We start from the raw sequence: 21,418 nt of genomic DNA on the forward strand, positions 1-21,418 counted from the left end.
ACTAGTTGGGACTGGAGCAATTTAGGTCCAGTAATCTGGTAAATTGGTTTAATAATGATGTTATTTGAAACGGGTGATGTCAATAGGTGATTTATAATTATAAGAATCATCATTCACCTATAAGCGAGATCACTACATTAGGCTCAGGACTACTTTGGAAAACCTTTGTCAAGTACCACAAATACATAGTTATATCCAAAAATACCAGATAAACTGTAGTGTGCCAAAAGGAAGCCTTATGTTAACAGTGTCCAGAAGCACCGCTGACTTATCTGGGCTTGGAGGCATCTAGGATGGATCATCACACAGTAGAAAATGTGTACTGTGGTCAGATGAATCAGTGTTTTTTTAGGTTGTGTCATGTGCCCTGGACCAAAGAAGAAAAGGATCATCCAGACCGTTACCAGCAACAAGTCCAAAAGCCAGGGTATGTCATGGTGTAGTGTGGTGTCAGTGCCCTTGGCAAATGTAAATTGCACTTATGTGATATCACCAATAATGCAGAAAAGTATACAGTGAGATTTTGGAGCACACTATGCTGCCTTCTTTTCCAGGGACACCCATGCATATTTCAACAAGACAATACAAAACCAAATTCTGCACACATTACAAAGTCCTGACTGCGGAGGAAGAGGATACAGGTAGTTTACTGGCTTGTCTGCAGTCCCGACCTATCTCCAACAGAGAAAGTGTGTAAAATTTCACCTGAAACTGCTGTAAATGCTTTACTATTACAACTTTTTTGAAATGTGTTGCAAGAACCAAAATTGGAATGTGTTTAAAAAAATTTAAATCATGAGGAACACATTTAATATTTGTTGTACTGTCTGCTATGAAATTCAAGTCAAAGTAAATTTAGAAGATTTCTTTTTTTTATTGCACTTTACATACGGTTTCAACTCTGATTTGTGGTTGCAATTAATTTATTCATTTTCTTTTCGGCTTATTCCCTTTATTAATCTGGGGTCCCCACAGCGGAATAAAACGCCAACTTATCCAGCATGTTTATATGCAGCGGATGCCCTTCCATTTCTTACCCATTTCTGGGAAACATCCATCCACACACACTCATTTACACATAATTTAGCCTACCCAATTCACCTGTACCGCATGTCTTTGGACTGTGGGGGAAACCAGAGCACCTGGAAGAAAACCGACGCGAACACAGGGAGAACATTCAAACTCCACACAGAGATGCCAACTGACACGAGGCTCGAACCAACAACCCAGCGACCTTCTTGCTGTGTGGCGACAGCACTACCTGGATAAACCGCCAACTCATCCAGCATGTTTTTACGCAGCGGATGCCCATCCAGCTGCAACCCACCTCTGGGAAAGTGTGTCCTGTAATTAATTCATTTTATTGTTAATGTACAGCGAATCTGCAAGTATGCTACACGTCCTCGGGAGTTTGTTCCTTTGAGTCTGAGCTAGGCAAGTCTGAACTTCCAAGGATCTCACACTGTGAGATTTTTTTTTAATAATCCTAAACGATTGTAGCATGTTAGACTGCACTAACATGACTCTCATGTCACACTATAAGATCTCAGCTGTCATAATGTCAGACTGAACGACAATGAAGACGCGTCAAACATTGAAAAGAACACCCCTGGAGTTTGATGTCATCCACCCGTGACACTTTCACTGAAATGATTCCTCACAGCAAACATAATCTGTAGCAGCAATTTTGCACACAGTGTGTCTCAACAATAAAAGCAGGAAGAAAAAAACTGTTTTGACATTTCCCCGCGATCATTTGAATTGTCGCATGGATTGCGTCATCAAATTTGTCGCTCCTATTGGCTCTTGAATTGACACTCATTGCAGCTGTTGTCACACTGCAGGAAAGTGTCTGAAATCTTCTGACACTGCCAGAACTTCATCGAAGGAAAAATCTGATCGCAGTCAGAAAAAACGGTCACTAGGCGACTTTCTGTGAACATATCAAAGCAACGATCAAAGATCACAGATTTTAGACTAGGATTTCAGGAACCTTTTAGATTTTCCCAAATTTGTCACAGATGACAAAAATCATGGCTGAAATCTTAGTATGAGCAGGGCTTAAGCCTGTAAGTGAGTTCTTCTATGCCGAGACAATCAATCCACCTCAGAGGTGTGGCTTATCAAGGTGCTAATTAGACAGCAAGATGCTGCGGTCACACTAGAGTTGGGTTTAGCGTATAAAATTCTGTTGTACGTTGCTGTAAAAAGGGGCAAGACTAAAAAAGATTAGACAATTTGAAAAGCAAGCCATATTTTACATTTCTGTCCAGAAAGGTCCTGTTTTGATCATCGGTTGGTCTCACACAGTCACATGATGCAATTTCGTAGGTCACAGTTCACCAAGCTTGAACTTTGTAACGCAGCGAACTGCAAAACTTGACACACGAGCTTGTGTTTTTGCGTGCAAATAATTGAAAACGTGCAGTTTTAACTTACTGGGGGACAATGACAAACTGCAGGATGACGAGCATTCTGACAGTTTGTGCAGAAATTATTTGGTAATGCAAACCAATTGTTGCAGCAGTTGTCTGGGGCTGGTTTTACATAATGTTGAAGATGCTGGATGTGGAGTTCCTGGGCTGGTGTGGTTACACATTGTCTGCGATTTGTGAGGCAGGTTAGATATACTGGCAATCTTTCAGCAAAACCATTGGAGACAGCTTATGGTAGAGAAATGAACATTCAATCCACAGACAACAGCTTTGGTGGAGATTCCTGCAGTCAGCATGCCAATTGCATGCTCCATAAAATCTTGTGGCATTGTGCTGTGTGACAAAACTGCCCATTTCAGAGTGGCATCTTATTGCGGTTAGCCTTAGGTACACCTCTGCAGTAATTATGCAGTCTAATCAGTATTTTGATATCCAACACCTGTGAGATGGATGGATTATCCCAGCAAAGGAAAAGTGACATAGATTTAGGCAAATGTGTGCATAATATTTGAGAGAGAAGGATTTTGTGTAAACAAAGTTTTAGATCTTTTGAGTTCAGCTCATGAAAACGGGAGCAAAATCAAAACATTGTATTTAAAATTTTGTTGAGTGTAGACAATGAATGTATGTAATCCAACAGTTGTTGAAGAGCATTACTTGATGTCTAAAGTTAAAACATTAAAAAAATTTAAAACATTTGTTATGTAAAAACGTTTAAAATGAAAATATATTTATTTCAAATTTGAAAATTAAGTAATGTGCGACTCGCACTGCAACTCACAATTATTATGACAAATGGATTGTTCTGAATGCAGCTGTTGTTCTGATTCAGAATATCTCTGTTGCCAAAGCTGTTGTAAGGTGCATTTATGAATTAGATTCAATAAATATTTGTGCTATTATAAGTATATATAAAAATAAGTATCTATATATAAGTGCACACTTATTAATTGAGTACATAAAAATAAAGTAGGTGTGTATCGTACTTCAGCTCATTTACTGAAAACAGGTTAAAAATTTTCATTCATTCATTTGACTTAGTCTCTTATTTATCAGGTGTCTCCACAACAGATTGAACCGCCAACTTACCCAGTGTATGTTTTACACAGCGGATGCCCTTCCAGCTGCAACCCAGTAGTGGGAAACACCCTTACACACTCACAGTCACACAAACAAACTCATACACTGCGGCCAATTTAGTTAATCCAATTCTTCTATACTGCATGTCTTGTACTGTGGGGGAAACCGGAGCACCCAGAGGAAACTTACAAACTCCACACAGAAATGCCAACTAGCCTAGCCTGGACTTAAACCAGCAACCTTATTGCTGTTAGCCAATTAATCACTAAGCCACCAAGCCACACGGGTTCAAAGTTTTACTAGATGGATAAATCATCAAGATTTTATTAGGCTATACTGTATGTGCTTTTACACAACTATTTGTGTACTCTATCCACTATTTTTAGTTTTTAAGGTGCTAAATTTAGTTTCGCTAAACTTGCCTCAAAATTTGACAAAATTCACAGTGAACTGTTTTGAATTGAACTAAAACTAAACTGGTTTGATCTGAACAATGACACTGTAGTCTTTTAGAGCTGCTTTACAGCAGAATTTATTTACAATTTTTGAATAAAGGTCCTCTGCATTGCCTTAGAGTGTACAGCTTTATTCGATGTGATAAGATAACAAAGACATGAAACCAGAGCAGGATATATCAAGTTTCCCCATCACTTTTTAAAATGGCCAGTAGCGTTTTGTCAAAAATTTGCTTGCTACAATTGTTATTGTTTACATGTGAATAAGTGACCAATTTTAGTCACGTTGTGTGGGGGAGAGACAGCATTTGCTTAGTCAGAACATCTCATGAGACGTTGAAATATGAGGCAAGATCATAATCTATCACTGTTTCATATTAGTGGAAATAAGAAACTGTAGGTTTTAAATGCTTATATTCAAATGTGAATTTTGAACAATTGTTGGAGAACACTAGCTAACCTTAAGACTAAGACTAACGTATTGGTATTAATCAGTTAAGATTGTATTGATAATATTGATATTCAGGGGACATTAAAAATTAACTCAGCATGATTTAATCAGCATGCTTTATCTTAGAAGATAACTGCTATGTTCAAAATGTGTTTGTGTGCAAAGTTATCACTGACATGTCAGAAGACCACAGATATTTTACATGGGACACTGTAAACAGAGGCAAAGCATGGCAGATAATCACTCGCATCTAAAAAGGTCAACAACAGTATAGATTCAGTCACATGGGACAGTAAGAGCAATACTGTATTGGCAGCAAATTGTTCTAGTTTAAAACCTCATGGCCATGTCATGCCTTCATCACACCCTAGCAAACAATTTTGTGTTTAATAGACAACTAATGGACATCTAAACATAGACCGCTTGGCTAAAACAAGGCTAAACTTGGGCTGTCAGTGAAAATCTAATAGTCATCTAAGAATAGGCCAAAACTATAGACATACTTTATATGTGAAATCATTAATTTCTGTTTATTTGATGACTAGTTTTGGCCTATTCTTAGACATCTATTAGATTTGCACTGAAAGCCCAAATTTCGCCTTGTTTTAGCCAAGACGACTATGTTTAGATGTCTATTAGACATCTTTTAAAAACAAAAATGCTTACTGGGGACCATTTAAAAATGCATATAATTAAAAGTAAAGTAGCTAAAGCACACATGGTCTGGTACGTTAACTTGCAAACAAACTGTGCTGGTCCCACACTTTAATGGGCCCACTAAGTGCTAGCCTAATGGCCTTCAGTGAGCTGAAAGTTTGAAAGAGTTTGAAAGTTTGCAAATGATTGGCCTCTAAGTGATTGCCCTGCATGAGTAGCCCTCACCTAGACTCCAGGAAGCCCCCTGGTGGTGTTAAGTCAGTTTGCAAGTTAGCCCAGGTACACAATTGTATAGCAAACCGTGTCAAAAAATGCCATGGATCTGCAAGTTTTGAAAGGCATGTTTTAGCTTGTCCTCTGTCAATTTATGTGGATATACATTCGTATTTTCTCATGCAACTGTTTATACACAGAATCAAGGTTTATTGGATTGGTTTGTCTGCATGTTTGTTCTCCTGCTTTATTGAGGGTTTTATGCATGCTTTATGTTTATTAATGGCAGTAGTGGCAGCACTGTAGCAAATCTATGCCGCTCAGACCAAATACATAAACGTATACAGTACATATTCATTAATACACTAAATCTTTAAGATGCTAGTCATGAAAGAAATAATTGTTGTGATCCCTTCATTATTCATTTACTCTTAGTTTTTGTAATTGTAGAATTTTAAATGGCCATTCATAGGCCAACCCCAATGAAAATATTACAGTTGATTAAACTAATTTCCCAGCTCTCTTTAAGGCCTCGGTAGCTTGTCCTCCATATAGCTGAACTGTATCACTAAACTATGCTAGCAGAAATGTAGGTCAACTAAAGCAACTAATAACAGCATGTTACATATTAAAAAAATAATAATTAACTGAAAGCAGTTAATCATCACATAAAATTAAATCAATAAAAGCCTATTTATTTGTTGAATCTGCTGTAATCTGATCAATGCTATTTAATTGATGGGGGAAAGGTTGATCTTTCCTGTTCCTACCACTCAGGTTACAATGACTTCAAATATATTATGCGACTGTTTTAAAGTATTTGCTCTATTTTTAATACTAACTAAACCCATGCAAATGTTTCTATGAAGCTACCAACACATTTTTGTCTCTCTACTCCTTAATTTGCTAATATTGTCTGTTTCATTATCTAGATCCCAGGGGCTGCTATGGATCGTGTTAGCCTACTTTGGCGATTGAGGCGTCGGGCTCGTCGAGGGGCCCTATGCATGGCACTCTTCTGTTTGACTATGGCTCTCCTGTACACTCTTTGTGCTGAAAACAGCATTCCTGTCACAGATGCCATTTTCGGAGTCAAGGCCAGAACTCGAGCTCAACCAAGAGCACACACAATTGTTAAGGTACGTCAAACTGACTCATTCTCGAATACTTTAACATACTTTATTGGATTTGCAAAACTGATGTTTTTGTTTTGTTCATGCAGTCCCTGTATCCCAAAGTCAGTGTGTTTGATTTAGTTTTTGATTAATTGACTGAAAGAGAAAAGCTTTTTTCCTTTTGCATTTTCAAAATGGAAAAAGGGTTTTCAGATGACAACATTGTCAAAGCCACTGCTCTCAAAAATAAACACTGTATTATGTGTGTCAGAAGGTGTTTATGTCACTTTGTAAAGAAATATTAAGAGGTCTATTTTAACAAACTAGGCGCAAAGTCTAAAGCATATGGCACAAAAGCATTAAATGCATGTCCAAATCCACTTGTACTATTTTAAGGACTGAAAAATACACTCTGCGCCCTGTTAGGGTTGTGCTTATTCTCTAATTAAGCTATAGGTGTTTTTTGAGCATAATGTGCCTTTAACCAATCAAAGACTCATCTCTCATTCATTCCCTTTAAAGGTGCAGTAGGTGACTGTCTTCCGAAACATTTTTGTTGTGCTGGTTGAAAGTCTCATCTCAGTCCAATAGTAATGATTAAAGTAAATTATCTAAATGTATTTATATGTATTTTTATATTCTGGGTAAGGCATAAAACTAAAAAATGTTCATCTAATTAAATATTGTTGGGCCGACATCTCTCATTAGGGTTGTGACGATGAGGAAATTTCCCCACCGGTTAATCGACATGTGACAACACCGGTAATACCGGTATCACCGTGGGAGTGGGCGTTTCTTCTTTTCCTCTTTTTTTTCTGCTTTTAAATAGCTTATAAATGCGTGCATATACTTTCACTTTCAGTTTTGCGGGAGTTGCCAATTCGGCGTCAATTGTTTGAATGAACGAAAACTACAAAAAAATAAATAAAAAAATCACTGTTATTACACAAAACATAACTTTTTATTAACATAACGAATAAAACACAACAATGGTACAGGCTGAAAAAACTGTGGAAGTTGAAGCCATACAAATAACAACCATAAACGCCTATATTATATATTAACAGCTTAGTCCTTATGAACAATGCGTTTATAAAATACATTATTAACGAATCTATAGGCTATTGAAGAATAAACCGAATGTGAAATATGATCCTTGCATAATGATCACAACTAAACAAGTTGGCACTCATTTTATATATAAACTATAAATAAAAAATAATAATGAAAATGTTAAGAAATGTAACATTATTTAAAAAAATGTAAAGACTTCAGGCTGAATAAAACTACCTTATCAGAGCTAAACATCACTGAACATCACTGTAAAGTTCAGACATCATATACAGATCACACAATCTCAATAAAAAACATGTAAATGTATAAATATTTAGAAAGTATTGTTATGGAATATTTATAACTATATGATCTTGCTTTTTGGTGATACCAGCTTTGATTTCTCTTAAAAGCGGCAGTTACAGGCGCTGCATAAGCACGTGCACTGTCAGTGGCGGAATACACACAGCACTGGCAAGACGTTTTATTTTTAGTTTTATTTGTTGCAGATTTGCGCGTTGTTCCTTTTTAAAAAATGCCTTTTATTTTTAAAATCTCTCAAGTTAATGTTGTCTATCGAGTAACATAATCTCCCTCGAATTGGAGTTCGTGAGCAGTAAATTGGACCAACACTGCCCTAAGTTAACACACTGGTCCACAGTTCTGGTGTGTTATGAATTACATGTTTTAAATGACAGCGAGACATGCTACGTTTAGTTTTTATTGTAAAAATATAGATTATGACCCAGTACACAGTAAAATAATATTTTTTAAATGGTTTGCCTATTGACGACGTATAGGCTAACCGTTAAACTTAAGGCAGCATATTTTTACTAATATTAAAACACATTACAACAAACTAGCCACCCTTTGATTTTTTTTTTTTTTGTTTACGTATATTTTTATCAAACGAAAAATGCAATGAATAGTTTTATTTTGGTTTTCATTTTATTAGAAATAATATAATTTAAAGGCTACACAACTCCTCCACGGCTCCAATTGCGTTTTGACAGATATCCTAGATAGACTTTCTGGCTCAAAGACATTTATGCCTGTTTATTTCAGTGCTGTATTCTGACAGATTTCGCAAAAGCTTCAGCTATTCTACTTGTTAGCTGGTACCAGCCTCAGTTTTGCGACTTGACTCGTAGGCGTCTGTGTCTGGATGACAGCGAGAGAGAGATGAGATCAGACCTCAGATTCGATGTGTGTTCGCACGTCACAGTTACTTTATTGCAATTTTTAATATTGACTCATCTAAATTAACTTTTCATTTATTAAAAGCTGAAATATTGCCAGACAGACGAAGCAACTTTCGGTTTTTGAAGAGAGCAGCCTCAGTGATCAAAGACGCGCGCACACACACAGGTTAGCCCACACTCTTGTCGGCCTATTCTTTATTGATTTTTTTTTACAATAAACGCATAATAATCAATTACAAAAAAGAACAGCTGAACTTCGGAAAAAGTGCTCACGACTGTTGCCGCAATAGTTGCTTTGTTTCTCTGCAGTTGGCTTATTAATGGCGCGGCATTGCTAAATCACTCTTGTTTTAATAAATTAAAAAAAGATAATTTATTATTAAACTGTGAGATGATGGTAGCGTGATTTTTAAAATGAGAGTATGCGTTGCGTATTTATGGTTATTGATCTTATCTACCCGCGACCCACACATAGTTGAACATCAAGTGTTGAAAATGAGTGTATAAATTAGTTGTGTTTCCTCCAACTGCTGCCACCTTTGTCAGGCAAAGTTTGCAGATTGCCTCATTAACGTCTTCAAGTTCTCTTTTTGCATTTGGTTTGAACCAAAAATATACAGGCCCTTTTGCATTGCGTTTTGACACTTATCCGTCCTCCATTCTCTTTCTGTAAATTCGACTCCTCTCGTTCTCTTGATGTGATAAATGAAATATGACGCATTGTAGCTATGTTCAGATGATAATTATAGTGCATGCTCTCGTCTTAAGTAAATTATTTAGAATTATGTTTCCCATTTAATTCAAAAAAATATTTAAATAAAAAAAAACCGAATACTTAAAAAAAAAAAAAAAATGTGGGGACGGTGTCACGGTGAAAAAGTGATGTCACCGGTGTTGCGTCTTGAAACCGTTATCACCGTCAACACAGTCTACTATGGCAAGCCTATCTCCCATAATTCCGATAAGTAGCTCAAACTGTCTGTCATCAAATGTAGATTTGGACTTCTGAGCATCTGTTCACGCAGATCCGCCATTTGCGCTGCCTGCATGAGCGCCGCGTGTTCACGAGACAATCACAGACACGGTGAAATCAAATGCTGAATTGAAACTTTTGAAAATCCTAAATCCATATTTGAGTTACTTTTGCACGCTGGAGAAAAGACGACACCATGGCTGAAGTATTACTGTTAGACAGGTAATGTTCTGTTTTCAAACTATTTTAGTCAGGCTAAGTTTATGTTGGATTGTGTTGTGTTATGAATGGGTTATATGCACTGAAGTGTTGTTCAGCCCTTGAAATCTCTGGGTGAAAGATTGATGTGACTATTTTCAGTTTCATAAGGTCTTTGACAGCATTGATAATGTAGATTTTTATTTAGTTTAACAACAAAACATCAGTAAATAGCGATGTTCCGCCTAACTTGCCTTATTGAGCTGAAGTTGTTTTTATATTCATATTTGTTCATTTTTAACAATGACAGCATCTATACTGTTTACTATGCTACTCTAAATATTCACTCTGAAATAGTATGTAATGAATATAATTCCTGCACGCCACCGCCAAACAGTAACTAACTGGCGAATGACATGAACTTGTAGGGCTGCACGATTAATCGAAAAAGGATCACGATCATGATTTGATGTGCGCACATTATTTAAATGATCATAACGCATTTTACAATTATGATTACGACAATCATTTGAAATGTTTTTTTTTCTTTCATAGCTAACACAGTATTGTGCATGAAAATAAATGTTTTACATCATCAATATACCTACTCTAGCTTATTTAATGTTGAATATAATGCAAAAATGTCTGTGAAAACAAATGGTATAATAATGCTGACAATGACAAATGACAAGCACATGTCTTAAACATAATAATTCAACTTTATAGTTATGAATAGTTATATTCTGATGTCATCATTTTACTGTGAATTAACAAACAGGACATATTGAAAGTCTGTTCAAGTCCACCATAATGACTGTACAAAATTTAGCATTTTAAGCAAGAGTAGAGCTACACATAGACCTAATATTATTAGTGTTGTTTTACCATATCATCACTTTAGAATTATAAGGTTCTATCTGAATTTTTTTTTTTAATTTAGTTATTGACATATTCTTAATAAATGACAACTTATTGTTTACATTTTAAGACTTTTTGTTTGAGAATTAACAATAATAATAGCCTACTCATATTAACCTTCATTTTACATCTAAAGAATCGTGAGAAAGAATCGTGATTTTATATTTTAAGCAAAAAAAATCGTGATTTACATTTTAGCCAGAATCGTGCAGCCCTATGAACTAGTGGGTTGTCTGCTATTGTGACGCAGTGCACGCGTTTGCAATTTCAGGAGGCGTGGCTTTGAATCATAGTCCCTCCCCGCCGTCCAAAGATAATATGCTAAGCGGATAGCATTTTAGCAAATCACCTACTGCAACTTTAAGAGTATGCTGTGTCACGTCATGGCGCATTTTGCTATTTACATAGCGGACTTTGTAAGTGGATAAAAATGAATGTTTAACTAGTGAGAAAACAGGTAAACAGACCATCTGCAGCACATGGATAAAAAATGAGCCTTCTACATTCGGTCTCTTTACTTTTACTCTTTTCTTTACACTTTTACTTTCATGGGGTAAGGAAACGGTGTTGTCCACTGCACTGAAAACTTTAATTAGCCTACATACTTATTTTCAATTGTTAAGCACAAAAATTTGTTTCAAAACTATTACTAAATTCATTTCTAACTTCCTAGCATTTTTTTTCTTGTCTAGCATTTTAGACCTGCATAGGCGCATAACTAAAGTGCTCTGCACTGGACTTTAGTCCAGCTTTCAGTTTGTCAGTGTTGCAGTCCATTTTAGTTCCTCAAAATAGCAGCACGCCAACAATGTGACTTAACACATCTCCTTTTTAAACCAGCACACCCATGAGCAAATGGATTGGCTATTTAAAACACATTTTGCGCCTTATTGTGTCGCGTGTATTATAAGGTCCTTTGTCTGTGCTAGAGGTCTGTACAAAATTCGTACCCAACTAAAATCCACCTGAATCAATTCTAACCCGAACCTGACATGCATTAATAAAAAAAAAAATCAACCCAAGACCGACAACAGCATTTATTTTCACACCCATTAGGACCAGAATATAAATTACTTTTATGTGTGCACAGCCTGCAGCCCCATAATAAGAAAAGGAAACATTCACTTCCTCTAATTTATTTATTGATATATTATTCGCTGACCAAAGACACAAGTGCACTAATACCAATCCTGACATGTGTCCAAGGCACACGTTGATGTTTTGGATGTGAGCCCACTCGGGTAAAGGCTTGGGTTTTTAATAAAAGTAGACACCTGAAGACTGAAGACCTCTACTTCATGCACATACAGTCTACACACTATAATATAGGTGTTAAAATTAAATGTTTCTTCGGTGCACTGCAATGCAGATGCGGACGATTCGGTATCGGTTCAGTAATAATCATAACCGGTTATTACATACTGACATCATTTATCTCATATGCGAGCGGGTGTCACAGTTTTCTCCACCGCATCTATCATGGATCAGCTGTGAACGCTGCTGCCGTTCATCTGTGTGTAAACCAGGCTTTACTTTATCATCTGTGAAGAGCGCCAGCCCGTAGAGCCAATCGCAGCCCTTTCAGTTGAGTGCGTGACCAATCAAAGGGGTGTAAGAAAGGACTTTCTAGACAAGGATCAGACAGCGAGCGTGATATTTGTTTATTTGCTATAAATGCTTGTGTTGTTCATAAGCAAAGTTTATATATCTGTTTGTATTACAAAATTGTATTATAAATAGTATATAAATATATATTTATACATTTTAATACAAAAATTGCTGTGCTGTGAAGAAAATATAAAACCGTGTATGGAAAGCATCGACGATGCACCGAGATCTCAAATTGAACAGAATCGATGGCATGATAATCGTAACCGAACCAAACCGTAAGACCAGTCTAGGTACACAGCTCTACTATATTATGTTGAGTTACTTTGCAAAAGTTACCTTAATGATTAGAACGTGTAAGAGTCATGAACCTAATTGATAACAGCTTATATTCAGCAACAATCTAAAAGCCAATGGTAAAATCCTCACAGAATTCTGTCATTAAAAGGCACATAGTTTACCCCTTTTTTATGATTTATTTTAATATTATGGTTCTTCTGAGTGTGCCAGTTTAGGTTCAGTTCAACACACAATTCAGATGTTTTTATTATAATGTGTTAAGTGTCATGTTGGGGGCGTTTATACAGTTTGCCGTTTTAGGGGAGTGTTGCTTCACAGTTTCGGCTTCCCGCCCAACGTATCAAGGGGGCGGAGCCAAGAGCTCCCACGCTCTGTGTTTGCAACAGACAGGCTGACAGACAGAGAGAGAGAAGCTAAGCTAGAATGAAACCCATGCCAAGAACTCCGAAATGCACGACGCCGTGCCACGCAAAAGGTACAAGCAATAATTCCGATTACAGCGATAATCTGGAGAATATTGGTCTTTAGTCCCAATGAGCTTTTCATCAAAAAATAGAGCATGGGTGTTCCTTTAGTGATATCGCTTTGACTCACATGCTGAAAATGGCGGACGTGCAACAAGAAACTGAGGATATGATCGTGACGTAAGGCGGTCAATCAATATTGGTGGGCGGAGGGACCACTCTCCTACGTAAAGTTGAAGTCGGTTTGAAAACCGCTCCAATTGTTCCACCGTTTTTATGTTGTTAAATTGAAAAAAAAAAGGACTGTGTGTGTTTAAATCACCCCAATATGACGGTCTATACACTATACTTACACATGTCTATCCAAACAGCTTGAAAAGTAGATTTTTCACCATAGGTGCCCTTTAAAATCAAAGTGACGCTAACTTCTGGGTTAACCTACAAAATTATATCATCTCTGCAACACTTTCCAAGTCAAAAATAAAATCTTGCTAAATGTGACATTAATCTCTTGAAGGTATTGCGGGGAACAGGAGGGTCAAAGCCCATGTATACTGACCCTCAAAAGCTCCCAGGTGTCATTCCTGGAGATCCTCAAAAGCCTATTCCCATCCTCTCATCATCTAACTTCTCAATGGAGAGCACTTCTAAAGACCACAGTCTCGGGGGCAAAAAGAGAGAGCGTGGGCTCTTTTACTGGCTTCTGGCACAACCACTGACTATTTTTGGAGGCAGACGGAGAGGAGATATGGGGACCGCAATTCGGGATGCTGATGTTTTTAAGCCTAATGGAGCACTCGGAGAGGTCTGGAATGAAGAGATGTCGAGCAGCATGCTGGGAAAAAGGCTGAGGAAAGTTGTGCAGAACTATCAGGTGAGCGCAAACTGATATTAAAGCCTCTACTGTATAAAAACACAGTTACTAACTGCCAGGACTGCAACTGCTGATCAGCAAGGCATGAAGTCTCTACAGTTAATCCATTTTACATAATCCTTCAAGGATGAAGCTCTACTGCATATAAAAATACAAAACACTGCCTCAGACTAGAGTTGCAAAATTCAAAAGAATCACAGGCCACGGTTCATGCCACATGTCATCTGCAGATTAACCGGTTTAATCCCACCGGTGACCGTGGCTTTTTTATTATTGGATGCTATAAAAGTGTTGTGGTTTGCTTTGAGCAAGAAATTGAAAAAATAAAAATAGATTGTGTTGGTTTAAATTAATCAGTGCCACATCCTAAAAAAAATTAACCTTCCTAGAAGTGAACTCTTGTCAGAATTTTACAATTTAGTTATTTAACGCTTTATGATTATGCAAAGTAATTGAATGTAGTCAATATTTAAGTTAAATGTTTGCATATGATTTTCGAAATTAGCAAGTTGTGGCTGAAATCGCAGTGATAGCCTTGCATTAGGGAGGTATAAGAAATTTGTACTCAAATTTCATGAAAAAAATAATAAATAAATGGATTGTGATTGTTTGATTATAATCAGCATTATGATTTTAAAACATCGGAAAAAAAGAAGCTAATATTAAGGCAACAACGCCAAAGCTCCAAAAGGATCGCAGTTTATTATAGGACTGCACGATTAATCGAAAAAACATTGTGATCTTGATTCGACCTCCTACTACACAATCTTAATCCAACATCTCTACGATTCAGCCAATTATATTTTTAAGGTCGGGAGAAAAGCATAAAAGCAGTTGCACATGTCTTTACATTGTTTTAAATACCATTTTGAGGGGTGTAAACAAAAACAATGGTCCTGTAAGAGTTGAAATATTGCAAATATTCTGATATCTTTGACAATTCAAAACATTAGCTGAAAACAGAGACTGGTAACTTCACAACCCAGCAAGGGGGAATGCGGGAAAAACCAGTTCCTGCTGCATTTGCATCTGAGTATGCTGAAACTCAGCTTCATCCCCCCAACTCACGCATATGGTCATTTAATGTTCTAGATTAACCAAACTGACTTTAACTATCATGTTTGATATCAATTGAAATGTCTCAGTGCGATTGGTACAATGGTCTCATTCTCTCAGAAATAGACATAATCAGAACAATAAATATATAACTTCAGGCATCTTTTGAACCACTGTGAGGGGTGTGACTTTTACACTAAGTGTGAATGCCTTTGTTATTCACACCCCCTTTCTTGAGGGAATTCTTGGATTATTTAAGGTAGGGTATGAGAAAGTCTCGGCGCGATTCTGCCTACCCAGATCAGCCCATAACATGGAGCCTAGGCTCCACGTTATGTAAAATTTACACGTTATGTAAAAGGTCAGGTATGCATCTTTTCATCTTGGATTTATCTTTGATAATTTGATGTTTTGTATTGATCATTTATGAATTGACTGATTGAATTGGCATAATACATTTACCTGACTAATAAATTGTAATGTTTGACCATATTTTGCTCACTCTGTAATTATTAATTCAAGTAGATTACGCTGTATCCTTGTTTCCGCACGTCTTGCGTCAGGTCAGTAGACGGACTAAAATCCAATTGAGATGGAGCATTGGCACACTAATTGTGTTTTAGCGATCCGGCTGACTCTTGATATTGATTCACGTGTACTTAGGTGGAAAGGGCGATAACTTCCGTCTAGGTCAACAAGGTGTTGCACGACTAACCTAGATTGGGTACCCGACCTTTGTTTGAAGGTAATATTATTCTAAATTAAGTTCATATGGGAAACCATGGGCTTGGTGAAAACCAAAGTTACTATAGAGTCCAGTAGTCGGGTACATTTATATTAATGCCCTAACCTCTAATTAGAAATGATGATTGTCTTAACTCAAAGGTGTACATCTAAGCGGGACTAACTAAAGTATTTTAGAACGAGCGCGCTGGTAGCGGCCATCTAAAGTATTAGTCAATTTACCTCTGTTTAAAGGGTCACGAAACACCAAAACACATTTTTTGAGCTGTTGACAGTCGTATATGTGTCCCACACTGCTAAAAACACTATTAGGACACCTATATTTCACTAAAAAGTGTAAATTGGTTGTTTTTGCGTTATTTCAAGCAAATTTGTACTTCCTGTTTGAAACGAATTTTTGAAGCTGCGTCACGGTCATGACATAATAGCGTGTATTCCAGCGTGCAGACTGGGCGTCTGTGCCAGAGTGAGTCTTATTACGTCTTACAGTGTGATACATTAATGCATGAGTAAGGCTTGGTTCAAACCAATCAGCGCGCTCTATTGTGGAACTTCATTAATATTCATTAGTGTCACCGTGTTTACGCCACAAAGACGCCACGTTGTGTTGGCAAAACAAGCGTGAAGTGTTGCGTTTATAGTTTGCTGCCGTTAAGTTTCGTTTTCATTTTCTCTCTGTGAGAGCTTATCTGGATCATGTGTGGATTACAGTGTACGCGATGCTCGACAACAATAACTTACGTAACTCAGGTAAAAATTGTTTACCTGAGAGCTGTTCTCATCTGCAAACGCTGAAATCTGAATTCGCTTGTAGTATTCTCTCCATATAGACGCGGCTCTAGTTGCTGGTGATTGTCCTGTCTCTACAGATTTGGTAAGTGAGCGACCAGTGCTCTTTGTTTATTCAGTTTGTTCGTATCGAATTAAGTTACTATTGCACTGAGTGCAGAAATGTAAGCACCGCATTTTGTGACCGGAATAACACACGCGGCTTTCTGACGCTACCTGCCGTGTGCATCTAAGTTTCCGGGAAATGCGGAGTTTTTTACTCTCTCATTCGCCGTGCGGTATCAAACATTGCATGAAAAATACACGCTTGCAGCAGTTCCTTGAATCAAATATTTCGTTTGTCGCGAGAGGCATGAATGAATTCCCTGAATGAAAGAGCCAAACTGCAGTTAAAGTCCAACTTTTAATAATTTGGCAAATAATTCGACTACAGATGTCCATGTAAACACAGTCACATTGTCCGCTGTGGGTGTGTATTTTGACTCTGAAACTCGCGCGTGCACAAATAGACACTCCCACACCATCCCACTTTAGTTTCTCCGACACTCCCCCCTAAACAGAGCTGGACACGCCCACTTTTCTGACTTTTTCCAAAGTGGAGGTGTGAAAACACCCTGCTGAAACGAGGGGGTTTCATGGCCCTTTAATATTCAAGACTGACCGGAGTGTGACCGTGAGGGACGCCTTCGGCCGAGGCGATTTCTCTGAGCGACATGAGCACCCGAATGAACGGATGTAATAGTTACTAGTGAAGACAAAAGGTTCAAACATTTATCTAAATTACATATTGATATAATCTTCTTAATGTTTTATAATTGGAGTCAGATAAAATGAGGATAAATATATTAATATTCTAAACCACCTCATATTAAAATTGGAGTCAGATATGAGTTAAGTTTAATATAGATCAACATTGTGCACTGGAAAGACCGAACATGCAGTGAACCTTCATCCACCAGTGGACACCGGCATTGGGCCAACTGGGTGGACCTTACAGTCCCAACGTATTTTCTGTTTTACATTTTGATTTCTAAAGCTTCCAAGAATCCAAAAAGAGTCACATATTGATAAATAATGTCATGATCGCTGTTTTAACATTAAGTTATGATTGAATTGCCTCTTGTTACAGCTATGAAATAATTTGATAAGTAGGAAATATTAATGGGCCAATGACATCACCACATTGATATGGTCTATATACATTGCTCAGCAACGTGGACACCTCCAAATGGTTTTGAAAGAGTCACATACTGTATTTATATTAGGGCTACTCGATTTTGGGAAAAATCATAATCACGATTATTTTGGTCATAATTGTACTCACGATTATTCAAAACGATTATCAGTTAAAATCAAAATTATTAGCGCTCCTGAGAATTTTTTTTAAATGAATATTTTCCAAATCATGTTTAACAGAGCAAGGAATTTTAACAGTATTTCCTATATTTTTTCTTCTGGAGAAAGGCTTTTTTTTATTTCGGCTAGAATAAAAGTAGTTTTAAATATTTTGAAACCCATTTTAAGGTCAATATTATTAGCCCCCTTAAGCAATAAATATATTTAATTGTCTGCAGAAGAATCTACTGTTATACAATGACTTGCCTAATTACCCTAATTAAGTCTTTGAATCACACTTTGAATCTGAATGCTTGTATTTTGAAAAGAGTCTAATATTATGTGCTGTCATCATAGTAAAGATGAAAGAAATCAGTTATTAGAAATGAGTTATTAAAACTATTGTGTTCAGAAATAAGTTGAAAAAAATTTTCTTTCCATAAAACAGAAATTAGAGAGGAAAAAGGCTGCAAATATTCAGGAGGGCTAATAATTCTGACTTTAACTGCATTTAAACAGATGTTTTCCACCCTGCAAAGGAAAGAGAAATAAATACAATACAATAAAAATATGAAACAAACTGTGCTTTAAGCATCTTCACCGTAAGAAAAACTCATTAGCTTCAAATGTCCTTCTGTCAAAAGCACTGAGGGATTTTCTCGTTTTGTTGTTTGATTAATAATCACAAAAACAGGCGGCAGCAGGAACATCGCATGCTTTCACTTTAATGGTTTCTCTTTCACGTCTTTTGATTCTCAACTCGTATGTTTATTACACAAATGAGGGTTATTATGAATAATCACTAAACACCGCGTTTTGACACCTATTTGACCATTAAAGCGCTCACGTTAAGATGACTCTAGATGTGTGCACTGACTGTGCCCTGCTCGTCTCAGTGTGCGAATGAGATGGAATACTGACTGCATGCTTCTGTGTGTGCGCGCTGCACACACACACACACACACACACACACACACACACATATAAGCATGCGGTCTTTCGTGCTGCTAAGTAAATAATCATTTATCTCGATTAATGGTTTTTCATAATCGTGAGAAGCTAAAATCGAAATCGGATTTTCGATTAATTGCACAGCCCTAATTTATATTTTACCCAAAATTTAATTTCTCAATGTAATGATTGATATTCGTGGCTGCGAAATCAAATGTTAGCTGACCGTGAGCTGTGCGTTTACCAGAGACGACGCGTACGCCAGCTGATGATGTCTAGTTTAGTGAATGGAACGTGCATAGGCTGTAAATAACAAAATAAAGTTGCAAATAATGTTCAGCTTGCTGCACAGAGTGGTCGTTTGTGAGCCACACAGGAAGTATGATTTTATTTTTTCTCACAGTGATGGTGGCCATGACATGAGCGCACTTGGCAGTAAAAGTGAAACTGAAAGCGGTCACATCATTTAAATGGTCATAACGCATTTTAGAGTTATGATTATGACAAGCATTTGATATGGTTTTTCTTTCATTGCGAACACAAAGTGCTGTACATGAAAATAAATATTTAACAGTGTCAGTATAACTACTCTAGCTTATATATTGTTGAGTGTAGTGCAAGAGGAAATCTTATATTTTTATATTATAATCTTATTTTACCAGTGAAAAAAATAATCTAACAATGTTGTCAATGACAGATTGCAAACATACATCTCAAACACAATAATTCAACTTCAGAATTATGAATATTAATATTTCGATATCATCACTTTATTGTGCATTAACAACCAGGGTCTGTTCAAGTCCACCATTCCAAGTCTATACAAAATTTGCCATTTTAACCAACAGTAGACCTACACATAAGCCTAATATAATTGTTGTTTTTTTACCATATGTTTAAGAATAACTATAATAATAGCCTACTTGTATTAACCTTTTATTTACATCTATAGAATCGTGAGAAAATCTTGAATTTAGGCAAATAAATAAATAAATAAATGAATAAATAATTTTTAGCCAGAATCGTACAGCCCTAATTTAATACTAAATGGCCATCACAATAGATAAAATTTTATTATTACTAAAAGGCCATCAGATAGTCTACATGATTGCCTTTAAGTAATAAAATTTGATACTTTTGAAGCTTTAGATTTGCAGCCTTTTATATTAGCTTTCTTCACACTGTTGTCTGTGCAAACCAACAGAAAGCATGTAAGCCCATCTCAGGGTGTGTTTATTGTTGTTTTTAGTTCAATGAAAATTAACTATCTCTGTTAATTTGGTTCGTTTAAATAAGTGTAAAAGCTGCCTCTTAAACCTTAGTTTGCACCAAATAATGGATTTACAGTGCTTTAAATAGGGGTCTCTGTTTCCTTCCAAACAAACTCTGAAGTATGAGCACAACATGGACCAAACAACATGATGCACATTTCGCTCATTACCAGTCAGTACAGTAGGTGAAAACGGCAGCAGATTTGTGTGTGATGGAAGAATCCATGACACTGTTTTGACTTCATTCACCTTTTAGAAGCTCTTCACGAGTTTTCAAATGTTAAATATACCATCTCGTATATGCACAATGTATTACAATTGTGAATCATTTTGGATGCTTGATATCCTCCAGTGCAATATACACAAAACACTTTTTTTTTTTTTTTTTGCTTTGTTACCAGAGATGCGCAAAGTAGGGCCCATGGGCCAAATTTGGCCCACTATAACTTTTGATTTGGGTCAGCATTTGAGAGGAGAGCGAGTATGATGGCAAAGGGTTGGGGGCAAATGCCTTAACACAGAGATTGTAATTTATAATTCGATGTAACCTTTTTTTAAAGGTTTTTGAGTTACAAAAAAAAGCTAACTGAAATTAATAAATTCTATTTAATTTTGTAAATGAATTTGATTTCATAAAATACAAATTCTGTTCCTCAACGGATAGATGACTAAGCAGAAGACATCGACAAGCAAATCAAGGACAAAAACTAGTGTAATTCTGTTCGAAAATGAGATTTTGTTTTTATTGTACTTAATTCATTATAAAATGTAAAAAAAAAAATAAATACTATGTTAGTTAATATGAAGGAACGTTTTCTAGAAATTTTTAAATATTATTAAATAAATTAGAAAATTTCCTATTGCAACTATATTTACCAAAATCTACCCTTTTGTTGTGCTAGGTTTTGCCATCTGATAATTGGCTAAAAACAAATTAGAGCTGCATAATAAAATTAAAAGTAAAAATTATAATAATTATTTTGTTTTTGATAAATTTATCACAATTTAAAATTATGACCTCTCTGTTAATTTTTTTTAAATATACTTCAGCAAAATCATTGCACAAAGAAGTAGAACTCATTCATATGGCAGATGCTAAAAATAAAGTTAAATAAAACCTTAATTTGATCAGTGTTTCTCAAAAGTGGGTCGTAGAAACATTTTCAGTGGGTCGCTGGGTGTGTGGTCAAAAAAACAACAAAAGTTTAATTTAACTTATTTTGCTTATACTGGACTTTTATTTTGAAATGCATGCATGACAACCCTACTGTTTGAC

The 21,418-nt window shown here is 36.4% G+C and overlaps 1 protein-coding gene across 3 annotated transcripts in view; it reads left to right on the forward strand.

Moving 5' to 3' along the window:
• Positions 1-21,418, forward strand: part of st6gal1 (ST6 beta-galactosamide alpha-2,6-sialyltranferase 1) — a 35,626-nt gene that overhangs the window by 3,243 nt on the left and 10,965 nt on the right. For 2 of the 3 annotated variants that reach the window (XM_087299591.1, XM_087299590.1), the window contains exons 2-3: positions 6,224-6,430; positions 13,640-13,996. In XM_087299591.1, the coding sequence (XP_087155717.1) occupies positions 6,239-6,430; positions 13,640-13,996 (549 nt within the window). In that variant the 5' untranslated portion in view covers positions 6,224-6,238. 3 annotated transcript variants of the gene reach the window in all.

The sequence above is a fragment of the Danio rerio genome, chromosome 21 (assembly GCF_052040795.2).
Source record: "Danio rerio strain M-AB ecotype USA chromosome 21, GRCz13ab, whole genome shotgun sequence".
NCBI classification, from domain to species: Eukaryota; Metazoa; Chordata; class Actinopteri; order Cypriniformes; family Danionidae; genus Danio; species Danio rerio.